General features: G+C 45.2%; 1 protein-coding gene and 2 pseudogenes across 16 annotated transcripts in view; 2 read left to right on the top strand and 1 right to left on the bottom strand.

Annotated features, from left to right (window-relative positions):
• Positions 1-12,437, bottom strand: part of LOC147026688 (voltage-dependent N-type calcium channel subunit alpha-1B-like) — a 592,527-nt gene that overhangs the window by 245,084 nt on the left and 335,006 nt on the right. For 13 of the 16 annotated variants that reach the window (XR_015058466.1, XR_015058468.1, XR_015058470.1 and 10 more), the window contains exon 19: positions 137-246. Coding sequence is in view for 10 of the 16 variants with exons in the window: in XM_085882404.1 (XP_085738530.1) it covers positions 137-246 (110 nt within the window). In the remaining 6 variants the exon portion in view is untranslated. The remainder of the gene's footprint in view (positions 1-136; positions 247-12,437) is intronic. The other 3 variants (XM_085882406.1, XM_085882401.1, XM_085882407.1) reach the window with 1 other exon arrangement.
• On the top strand, positions 3,339-8,404 carry LOC147026694 (uncharacterized; annotated as a pseudogene).
• Positions 8,515-11,513, top strand: LOC147026693 (uncharacterized; annotated as a pseudogene).

Raw genomic sequence — 12,437 nt, 5'->3', positions numbered from 1 at the left:
TTCTTCGACACGTACTATACAAAACATCAGATGTACTGGCTTTGTGCAACCTTGCCAATCCATCAGCAACAATTAAATTTCTTGTCATGTTTAATAGCATTAATCACGGCTGCAAAAATAGAGATGTACTTCTTACCCTGTTATCGACATGTTGACTGCAGAAATGGGGCTGACTTCAGACACCTCCATGGCTTTCTGATAGGCCAACTTCTGATTGGCAGCCTCCTCCTCCTCTTCTTCATCCTGCTCCAGGAGAGAATATAAAGGCTCAGGAATTACTTGCAAATGGTTCATTGATAAAACAATGATAGAGTATAATTCATACAATCTTTGGTCAAAGCTCAATAAGTTAAGAGGTAAGGCAATAACAAGATGCCAACTGGTGATGGAAATTGTCAGTTGGTTGTGGAGCTTGCAATCTAAGTATACATTCCAGATCATAGATTTGGAAGCAAACACAAATTTGGGGCAGAGATTAAAATGTTAAATGCTTGCACTGGCCAGATAGCTCTGAGGGTATATGCAGTCGCCTTTCAGCTATCTCGCTTGAGTTTGGATAATTTACATTTTGTGTTACGGTAAAGCTTGTAATGTGACTTTTCCGGTATATTTGCCAAGGCCACTGTGTGTACAATGGTATCAGAGCAGAAGTGGAAGGGATCGTTGAACTAATACTCCTTAGAGGATAAGCATCAACTTTTAAACTGTGAAATAAACGATGGATTCACAGTTCAGAAATGTATTAGTTATGTGTATGCAAACCATGGTGAATGTAGAAAGAAACCCAATCAGGAAATAGGGCATGCGACAGAGGTAATGTAACGATTACCCTCACCTGAATGGAGTGATCCGAAAAATTGACATGCAAATCATGTCTCCCACAGAATCCGCAACTGTTTTTCATCCACAAAATCTGGGGTGAAAACCCCCTATAAACTGGCCATTCTTGTGGTCTGTCAGTTAAGGAATTTCTCAGAATAATTTGACACCAAATGAGTTAGCTCATGCCATCAGGGTGGTTCAGGGATGGATGACTGACTGCCAATTGCTTCCCAATACAATGTAATAATAAAATAGCAGTTACTTCTAAGGCACCAACAAGGCAACATAACACTGGACAGTTCATGGAAATATCTTGAGGTCACTCAAGGGTTAGAATGCCGAAAATGGATAATTATCTTGTCACCCTTGCCAGTCGGTACCTCTTTTTAACAGCACCATCTTTCCAAAATGACCTGCAAATGGCAATCAACCAACACATTTAAACCCAGACAGTTAGCAAATCGATTTTCTGCCAGTTTTATGAAGCCCAGAAAAAAACTACTCTGCATCCCTCTAACATGATGCCAATGGCATTAGCACATACAATAGGCAACACAATATCACAACTGGATAGTGAACCGTAAGCAACACATTCTTTCCCCGACTCGTTTAGATTCTGCCTACACTTCAATGATGGATTTGCTCGATATTGTTGTGGAAATGGCCCTCGTGGGGTAAAACTGCTTTGAATAATATTAGTTATTGCTTCGTATTTGTTTAGTATAAGCAAGGCATACTACTCGTACAATAGATAGGCATTGAGTAAGTCATATAAAGATGTGTCCCCCTTCTGTCATGCCTATTTCTGCACCCACCACACCGTTGGCCTAGTTACATGCTCTTTTCGCCAAATCTGTCCTTCATGTTCTTTCCGAAGTAGTCCATGAGCCAGACCTCAAAATTTGGGGTTTCATTACCAAAAAGGGGAACAGACCCCACCATGATTTTTGGTTAGCTTGATACCTCAAGTGTCCGAAATCAGTTGATGGACTTGCAAGGAAGGTAGCTTAATGACCTTTTGGCGGCGATCTTTAAAAATGCCCGCCGTTATTTCACCAAAATGAAGGAAATTGGAAAAATACCCACAACTCACCTCCAGAATGTCCTATGGACATGTGGTTTGGCTTAAAATGATTGTAAGAACATTCTACATCTGCCAATATATAGTTTTGGATAGTTATTTGCCACAATATGTTCCAAAATTCGAAATTTCTCCGAAAAAGTGGCATTTTTAGGGGTTTTTTTGCGATATGTTATCAGAAGTTTTCTGCCAATTAATGTTCAAATATATCTAAGCTCATTTTTTTACCTTGGTCACCTAGAGTGGTTCATAAGGCATTCAAGGAAAGTCAAATATCAAGTTATCTGAACTTCACAGGATTCTATAGATACGTTTTGTGGCATGCTCCTATTTGCTGTTTTCGGCTTTTTGGGGTAGCGGTAAACTGATATCAATAAAACTTTTCACAACACTCCACATAACAGTTTGTTATCGGAATAAAATGCAGGAGTTCATGCTCATGAATTCCCCTATATGAACTGTTAACAGTCACTCATAGCTGGCAGCCCCTTGGCCTGGATTTCGGATGATGGAAGGGGTGGGGGGATTTTATGTCTGATGCGCAGGTTCTGACTTCAGGAAAAAATTGGAGGATTCGTATTGTCTTCTCCCTCTGGCAGCCCAAGCCCCCCCACCCTCCCCAATGGGTTGACACTTGGATGTGTGCTTGATCTGTGTTGCCCACGGCACCCATGGAAGATTTACCAACAATAACAACAACAACAACAACAAAAATCTACAATTTCAAAAAATTACAGGAAAATTAATCTTAAAGTGAAAGTAGCTGCTTGTGAGCAAATGGCAGGCAAGGTCATGGCATTTGGGAACAATCCTGGACTCATTGGTGCTTTAACCCATTGTAAGCGCTGTCCAGATGCCAAAAATGTAAGTACATAAACTGAGTGTTGTCCACCATGGCCATAGCCTGGTCAGAGTATGTGCTGACCCCCCCCCCCCCCCGCCCAGGGCTACGCCCCTGCCTATGATGCACTTTTGCCTATCTTACTCTACTCGGCAATAAAGATTCTACACAACACTTCCACGAACATTCAAGGTTGGGGTGGAGCAATGCTGACACATTGTACCATACATACAGGTGACTGGGCCTACATGGCTGTGCATGATCAGTATGATGTGATGCACTGACTTGTATCTGAAGTTCGACAGTAGAGACACCTGGTGTTTGATATGGTAGCTAAACATCTAAATTATTGTCTCTATCCCAGCATAAGCCGATGCAGGGCTGCACACATAATTATACTAAACGTATAAAACATATAATTTCTAGAGCTCTAACCCTAACCAAAACCACTGGGGTGAAATGGGAAGACACCTTTGTCTACTTTAACCTAGTAGTTTGCCAGTGCTTTACTGTTAATTCCCGTTATTTCAGATTGAATTGGAAGTGTCGCTGAAACCTGCAATCCTCTAGAGAAGACTACACGATCGAGTCACCATGGCTGAAAGTCCATTGGAAGCCAAACGGCGAAAACTTGACATTGTTTCTTGTATAATTTGTGGAAAGGATGCTCCATCAGATGTATTAGTTAAACCAAAAGACATAAACTCTTGGCTAGCCCTATGTGAAGCTGCAAGGATTAGGTGTTTTGATCCGATCGTGAAACTCAAAGAGGACAATCCAGATAGTGTACCTAACGTATTGTACCATCGTGAATGCAGATCAAATTTCACCCACAAAAAAGAACTGCACAGGCTACAAAAAGTTTCCGATGTTTGTGAGAAAGACATTATTGAACAGAGACGATCTTTACGTCAAGGAAATTCAGAAACAGCTCGTGTTTACGATAAAATATGTATTTTTTATGAATGTCCAAAATTTGTGAAAGGTACAAGGACCCGAGAATCCTTGATTCAGTCATCGGATCTCTGAGCCGACACAAAGATTCGAGAAATCGCAACTAAAACGTCTGATGCTAAAATTCTGGCAATTACCGCATGAGAAATTGTCGCAGCAGAAGCACATTACCATGCCAGTTGTTACAGAAACTACACACGTGTAAAAGCAAATAAGCAGGAGATCGCAACCGATTCTGTTGCAATTGATGACAACGATGACTACAAGTCGGTTGAGACTACAGCATTGCTCTTGCTGTATAAGTTGAAACGCATCGACCTATTTTCGAACCCCCGCATAGTTCCGTTACATGACCTTCCTTTAAAGGTGGTGGCATTCATAAGTGACAATGGTTTAGTAGTTAAGCAATCAACTAGAACCCATCTCCGCAAAAAGTTAGAGTCCGAATTTGGGGACTCATTGCATTGTTTCACCGCTGGTACAGGAAACAGGGTTTATGTTAGACCAGATAACCTTGCAGCTGATACCATTGCATGTGATTTTATAAACATGAAGGACAAACTTGACACATATACACACAGCCAGGAATGTGAACAACTGATTGTACAAGTAGCCGTAATCTTAAGAGATAGAATCAAAGATGATATCAAAGAGCAGGTCAGGTCAGGTCAGGTATGGGAGCATGTGCCAGAACAGCACGGCGCTGCGTCCACTTTCCGTCGGTACTCCAGGGGCCTCGGTCTGGCCTTCCCCCAGGCAGATGCCAGGCCCATCCCCATCTCCTTGAGATGCTGGTCAACCTGCTGCAACCACGAGGCACGTGGTTGGCCCACTGGCCTCCTACACTCACGAGACTCCCTCGCTGAGAGAATCTGGTGAGCAGGATCAGCGTCAGGAAAACGAGCCACATGTCCATACAGCCGCAACTGACGCTCACGGACCATGCAGGAAACCAATCTCATCTGAGTCTCTCTCAGCAACCGCTCGTTGGACACAACATCTGACCAGCGATAGCCAAGGATTCTCCGAAGAGACCTGGTACCAAAGGAATTAAGTCTCCATCTCAGATCCTTGGTCAGAGTCCAAGTCTCGCATCCATAGAGCAAGACTGGAAGCACCAAGGACCTGAAGACTCGGACTTTCGTCCACCCGCACGGGTACCGGCAGCACCACACCCCATGATCCAGTGAATCCATGACTCCCCAGGACTGACCCAGACGTCTATTGACCTCTGACTCACAGCCAGCAGAGACATGAATATCACTGCCAAGGTAAGTGAATCTCTCCACGACCTCAACATCCTCACCACAAACAGGCACAGAGAGGACAGCAGCATCCAAGATGTTACCGAAAGCCTGGATCTTAGTTTTGACCCAAGAAACCCGTAATCCCAACGTTACATTCTCGACTCCTCATTCAGCACCTCGAGGGCCCCCAAAAGGATATCTAAAGTCTTCGCAAAGATGACTGCATCATCTGCGAAATCAAGGTCCGAGATCTTGACATTCCCAAACGATGCACCGCAGCTTGATCTTTCCGACAGCCTCCCTAAAATCCAGTCCATACAAGTGCTGAAAAGTGTGGGGGCCAGTACGCACCCCTGACGAACTCCAGTAACAACTGGAAATAAGTCAGAGATGGTACCACCACACTTCACAGCACTCTCAGTACCAGAGTAGAGTTCAGACATCAGATCAATCAGTTTTGGTGGCACTCCACGAAGACCAAAAATCCTCCAGAGGGCATCCCGATTCACTGAATCGAACGCTTTACAGAGATCAACATAGGCTGCAAGCAGCCCCTGCCGAAACTCTCATCTGCATTCGGTGAGGACACGAAGAGCAAGGATACGGTCAATCGTTGACCTCTTTGGTGTAAAGCCTGACTGCTCTGGATGCTGGTGTTCAAGCAGATGGTGGCGAACCCTATCAAGAATTATCCGAGCAAAGACCTTGCCTGGCACTGAGAGCAGCGTCACCCCTCGGTAGTTGTTGCAGTCTTGGCGATCACCCTTCCCTTTCCAGAGAGGGACAACAAGGCCCCTCTTCCAGTCAGTTGGGATGATGCCTGTGTTCCAGGCAGAGCACAAAACTGCATGCAACGACACGAGTGCAGCATTTCCACCAGCCTTGAGAAGTTCGGCATGGATGCCACAGATCCCTGGAGCTTTACCCTGTTTCAACCGGTTCACCGCAGCCCATGTTTCCACAAGCGAAGGTGGACCACAATTGATTGGAGGGTCAGCAACAGGGATTGTAACACCCTTGACGTCCAACTCGACAGCTGGTGGATCAGCCTGGTACAACCGCTCAAAGTAAACGGCCCAGCGGGCCTTCACTTCAGACTCCTCTGTCAAGAGCCTACCACTCTCTACTCTAACTGCAGTGCTCCGAGGGATGGGCTTGGATGAACGCAATGCGCGAATTCCCCTGAAAGCGGGACGAGAATCACCTCTCCACAGGTGATGCTCTACCCCCTCACAGATTCCTCGCACATAGGCCTCCTTGTCCACCCTTAGTGCACGTACAGTTTTATGCCTCAGCTCCCTGAACAGCTCAGCTCTGCCATTCAGCCTGGCCCTGCGACTCTGGTCAATGGTATCCAGTGTCCCTTGAGAGACAAAATTCTTCTTTGCCCTGCGGTGAGCTCCAAGACATCCACCGGCAACATCAAGGACGGTGGTCTTGAAGGCACTCCACAACTCTTCAGGATACCCAGAAATGCCCAGACCCCCCCCCCCATATCCATCCCCACTCAACCTGTGCTCAAACTCCTCAGCTACTCTCTCATCCTTAAGCTTGCCAACATCCAGCCTAAGCTGGGATGGTACCATTCTCCAGGATTTAAGGTGCAGCTTTAGAGTTGCTTCAACAAGCCTGTGGTCAGTATTGAGGAACTGAGTACTCCGGTAGACCCTGCAGTTCTGGATCATCCTCCAGTGACCGCCAACGAGGACATGGTCAATCTCCTTTGCCACACCGCCATCGTTGGAATACCAAGTCCAGCGATGAGCTTGTGGGCGCTGAAACCATGAACCAGCCACCCTAAGTCCATGACTTCTTGCAAAGTCAAGGAACTTAGTGCTATTCTGGTTCATAGTTCCTGACCCATGGGGACCAACACACACCTCATAACCGTCCCTATCAGTTCCAGTCGATGCATTGAAATCCCCCAAGACTAGAAGTGTATCTCGTCTGGGGCACTGATCAACCACAGACTCGAGCGTGGCGTAGAATGCATCCTTCACGGTGAGGTCACTCGCCTCAGTCGGAGCATAGACAGAGACCAGGGAAATGACACCAAAGGAGTGACGAATCCTTAGTCTCATAATACACTCGTTGACCGGTGTTACCTCAATTATCATTGGGGTCAGCTTATAGGACACAGCTACAGCAACTCCTTGAGTATGGTAACCATCAGGGCGACCAGACCAATAGTAGGTGTAACCACCCACCATTATCTCGGCGCAATCCGGTCTCCGAACCTCAGAGTGCTGCAATCCCGATGTCCAAACGCTTGAGCTCAGATGATAACAGAGACAGGTGATCATCCTCTCTTCGGGATCGGACATTCAAGGCACCCACCCGAAGGGACCGCCTCAGGTTAACCCAAGGAGACCGCCGTCTGGTGGATGACACCTCAGCACCACTCCGACACACTCTCCCACAATCTGACCCAGGGAGGTTACCCCGTGGCTTCCCTCCTTTCATCAAAGATTGGGGGTCCCGAAGGCTTTGCCCCAATCCCGTCATCCGGTGAGCTGCCCTGCGAAGGGAAGCTGCGCAGGAGGTACTCCCATGGAGTGGGTTTTCAGATTTTTTTTGCGTTTGTGTGTTTTGCGGAATGAAGGGTTTTACAGTGGCCGGAGTGCAAATCCTGCCACCAACCTCCTAGTAAAAAAGTAACCCAACTGCAGGAGGACGTCCGCAGAAACAGTTGGGCACTAGATATGGATGGCCGGTGGCTCACAAGGAGCTCCTCCGCCCTTTGACAGGTTTTGTTTTAATCCTGCTGGGTGTCCATATCCAAACACCCTCCTCACCAGAAAACCTGGTGTGGGAGACGGTTTAGTCGCCGACAACCCGACCATGGAACAGGTTAGTAAAAGTTTACATGGTACCTGAAGCAGGTCACAGATCTGACCTGACCTGACCTGAGCAGGCATGGCTACCAAACCCACAGGATTTGACCGAAAAGTATATTGACCTTCCACACTGTCTTACCCAGTTCGTAGATATCCTCCTCAGTGGTCAACAGTCTGTTACGTCTAATAGAGTCCACCGACTGTCATTTTCACTTGCGCAGGACATCGTTAGTGTGGTCACAAATGCTCAGGTTCTGACTCCAAAGCATATTCTTCTTCCCTGGGCCATCAAGACTTTAACTGGCAATGTGGAACTCATTCGGACACTGAACCGACCTGGTCATTCCTGTTCATACACGAGGTTGCAGGAGATAGACACCGCCTCACGCATCGAAAAGACGAACAGCGGCGATGGAGGCAAACCTGCCCTCCCATCAGGGATACATCCCTGCATTCCAACTGTGCTTGCTTTTGACAATATCGATAGGCAGGAAGAAACGTTAAGCGGAGCGGGAACATCGCATCGAGTCAATGGTATTATTGTTCAGCCAATGTCCTTGTCATGTGTACCAGAAAAGGATTTCCAACCGTTGCCAAAAAGGATAAAAAGTTATCTTTATAGATGGCTCCATAGAGCCATCAGAGCAGCAGCTGCCAGTGTATATCTCTGCCAGAAGGGAAGGTCCCCCACTACTGAAGCCGGCCAACCTATCAATGCCTTTAATTGCAGCGATGGCAAGGGCTTCTCAACATAATTTCATATGGGTTCTTGCTCGTCGACATGATGTCGCCAACCAATCGATCTGCTCATGGACTGGTTTTAATATCAAAACTAGAGACAACATTCCAGTCAAACAAGATGGGGTTGGCTACTTACCAACCATCAATGCACCTGCTACAGAGCTGTCGACTGTGTACGGGATCCTTCCTAAATCAGTGTCAATTCAGGAGCAATTGAGCCTTGCAAAAATTGCAGTAGTTATGGACCAAGCTCTGTATGCAAAGGCAACGGAGGTAGCCTGGAAGCAGCAAATTAGATTTGAGAGCATTGTGCTGATGATGGGAAATTTCCATATAATCTGTAACTTGTTGTCAATCATCGGGAAAATGTTTCGTGATGCAGGACTTAGGGACCTCGCTGTTGAATCTGGAGTGATAGCTGAGGGGTCAATTGAGAAAGTTTTAGATGGAAAGCAGTACAACCGTGGCGTCCGTCTCCACAAACTCACATATGAAGCTCTGATGCGACTTGCTTGGGCAGGATTCTTTGAATGGTTGGAAAAAAAACACAATTCAGACATGGGACATTTGAATGAAACATTACGCAGTATTGCGGATATAAATGAAAATACATGCGCAGCCACCCTTGAATTAAGTTTGAATGATGAATCATGCCAGAGGATTCTGTATCTGTTCGGGTCTTACCTCGATGTTGTGCGACACTAAAGTGGCCAATTGGCATCCTTCTGGATGATTTATGTAGATATGGTTGAGATTATGCTTGGTCTGATACGTGCGGATCGCAAAGGTGACTGGCACTTGCATTTATCATGCATCAAGGACTTGATACCTTGGTGTTTTGCCATGGACAAGACAAACTATTCAAGATATCTGCCAGTGTACAATGCGCAGATGACCCAATTGGAGAACACATGTCCAGACCTTCATGATCATTTTCTCCATGGTGGCTTCTCAGTTCAACTTCAGCAAGTGAACCCATTTGCCAAAATTGCAATTGATCAAACAGTTGAAGAGACCGTGTACAAGGATACCCAAACATCAGGAGGTACAAGAGGCTTTAGTCTGAGACAAGGTGCCTCATCACGATTTTATCTAACCGCCGAGTACAGGGCAGAAGCTCTGAGGCAACTCCGAGAAATGGTATCAGTGAGTTCGTGTCTCGGTCATGCTGACCTACAAACCTCTAGAATCAAGAGGGACGAAAATGATGTGACATCAATCGTTGATATGTTGGAAAACAATTGGACTAATCCGTTCTCAAACCAACAGTCAGATCTTGTGAATTTGGCAACCCGTGCTGCAGCACCGCCAAATTTGAGTACTGACTTATTGAAAACCTGCGAAAAAGCTAAAGAAGCCTTCAAGTTACATGCGCAGAAGTTAGAGGAGGGTTCAAGATTTTATGACCCAATAAAGAAACTTAAATTACAAACATTCAGTTCAATGCAGAAAGACACAGTTGTCAATGCTGGGACAAACAGAGATTGTTTTGAAGGCAGACCATCGTGTCTTTGGACATATGATCTTGATCGCTCAGAACAGGAAGTTAGATATGAAAGAAGTTCTCTGCTATCCTCTCGGTCCCAAACCATGGGCATTGGCCAATGGTGACGGCACCCTAAAGAAAACAGGGAAAGCAACTTTGGCCAAACATATTGAAAAAGAAATTGCGAATGTTGAATTGTCCTCGGGTCCTCAGGCAACAATAGTTGATGCCATGGGGAAAGTCCAAAAGATTCACGGCGAGAATCTGACATTTGAAGAACTCTCAGTGATAATTCTGACGAAAGTCCTGAATGTTTGCCAGGGAAGTGGACGAGTCGATGTTGCATTTGACGTCGACAAAGACCAGTCGATTAAAGACGCAGAACGGTTGCATCATGGTTCTCAACATGGCATTGCATTTACTCAGATAAAGCCAGGACACAGAATAAAGAACTGGAAAAGGATGTTGGCGAGTAAGGAAAGTAAGAACAAGCTTACAATGTTTCTCGCTGACAACTGGAAGGAAGAACGGAACAGAGACAAACTTGGTAACACAACAATGATGGTCACCTCTGGTGAAAAGTGTTTCCAGATTACGAAGGATAATGTGACAGAGATTGCGGCGCTTGCATCAACCCATGAAGAAGCCGACACGAGAATGCTGCTTCATTGCAAACATGCTGCCATGACGTATCCAAAGGTTATGGTGATTTCAGAGGATACTGATGTATTTGTGATCCTCCTTGGCCTACATTCGGAATTCGGGACCAGTAAAATCCTGTTAAGATGTGGGGGGAAAAAACCAAATAAGTCTTATTGACATCTCAAGGTTGGGCACAATACTAGGCAAGGATGTGTTTATGTCTTTTATAGGAGTCCATGCGTGGACTGGCTGTGATTCAACTAGTTCATTCGCTAGCCAGGGTAAGGTAAAAGCAATCAATTTGATTCGCAAAAACCAGCATTTCAAAGAAGCATTCATGAAACTTGGTCAGGAGTGGATCGTCTGAGATGAAATATTCGAAACGATACAGGCATTCACCTGTAGCATGTATTGCTCAAACACGAATGTCAAGGAGGTCAACATCCTCCGTTATGATTTGTTCTGTTCAAAGAAAGGGGATGTTTCATCGGGACAGATTCCCCCGTGCAAGGATGCATTAAAACAACACACGCAACATGCGAACTACCAGTCTGCCATTTGGAGGTGTAGTCTCCAGAACTTTCCTGAGATACCCAGTCCAACTGAAGGGCATGGTTGAATAATGGTAAAGGGAAACTTGGAAATATATTGGCTTACAATAGCCCCAGCCCCAGAGGCTGTTCTGGCACTAATGTCGTGCAAGTGCCCAAGAAGTTGCAATGATGACTGCCCCTGTGTAGTGAATGGTTTCAGCTGCACACCAGCGTGCAGACTACAAAACTGTGCCAATATGCATGATGAGACAGAGGATGAAGACCAATTTCAAAACATGGATGATAGTGACAGTGACGGGGAAGACTAAATTAGATATATTTTTAAGTGGTTGCGTACATATTGAGAAACAATGTATTTTAATTTGTGGACGAGTGCTAAAGTCAAGACGTCGGGAAAACCTTGCCAGGAAATTGCTGGGGGGTACCGCGAGAACCGGTTTGGTCAGTCAAACAACATCTGGATATTAGTTAGCAATTACATGAAATGATCATTCATTTGTCAGTTAAAGTTTAATTCGGCAGGGCATTGGGATGCAGTTTGAACACAGACTGCATTACTGGATCACCAAAGTATGAAAATAGCCAGAAGTTGTTGGATCAACCAAACCGGCTCTCGCGGTATCCTCCAGTTAGGGTACATGTACAGAGTCAGATATACCCAAAGTAACTTGATTCAACGCTTTTTTTTTTCCAACAAAATTCAACATCAATAATTTCTCGGAGGCCTTGGACACCATATGGGCCTTCACCACCAAATATATGGGCAATATTTGGTGAATTACTTTTTAATACAAGTTTTGTGAAAAACACTAACAGTAACTGGTAAGACATACAAATGTTGTTGCTTTTGAAAACAACTATAACAATAGCAAACTACTGGTCCCTCTGCTGAGTACTGGTCAACTCCTGGTTTGTACCCTGTACATTTTGGGGCTATAGATAGATGAATAGACATTCAGGGTATTGTTCGCATTAATCACAATCTGTCATAGATGGGCTTTGTGTCCCTTCCCATGATAGGGCCGGGGATAGGGCCCCAGTTGGTGTATTAATACATGGGAAATGTACACTGACCGGTACTCAGCAAAGGGTCTAGTATATAATGAGCATATGTAAAATCTTATTTCAGTAATAAAAATGCCTATTAGATATTTTGAAACCCCAATGGTTGCATAGTATAGAAGGTTTTTGAGATTGGGTACCCCAAAAAAGGCCGAAAATTGACAAATAGA

The sequence above is a fragment of the Eptatretus burgeri genome, chromosome 5, assembly GCF_056783735.1.
Source record: "Eptatretus burgeri isolate ZD-2024b chromosome 5, Ebu_testis_v1, whole genome shotgun sequence".
NCBI classification, from domain to species: Eukaryota; Metazoa; Chordata; class Myxini; order Myxiniformes; family Myxinidae; genus Eptatretus; species Eptatretus burgeri.
This window is presented reverse-complemented; position numbering and strand designations above follow the sequence as displayed.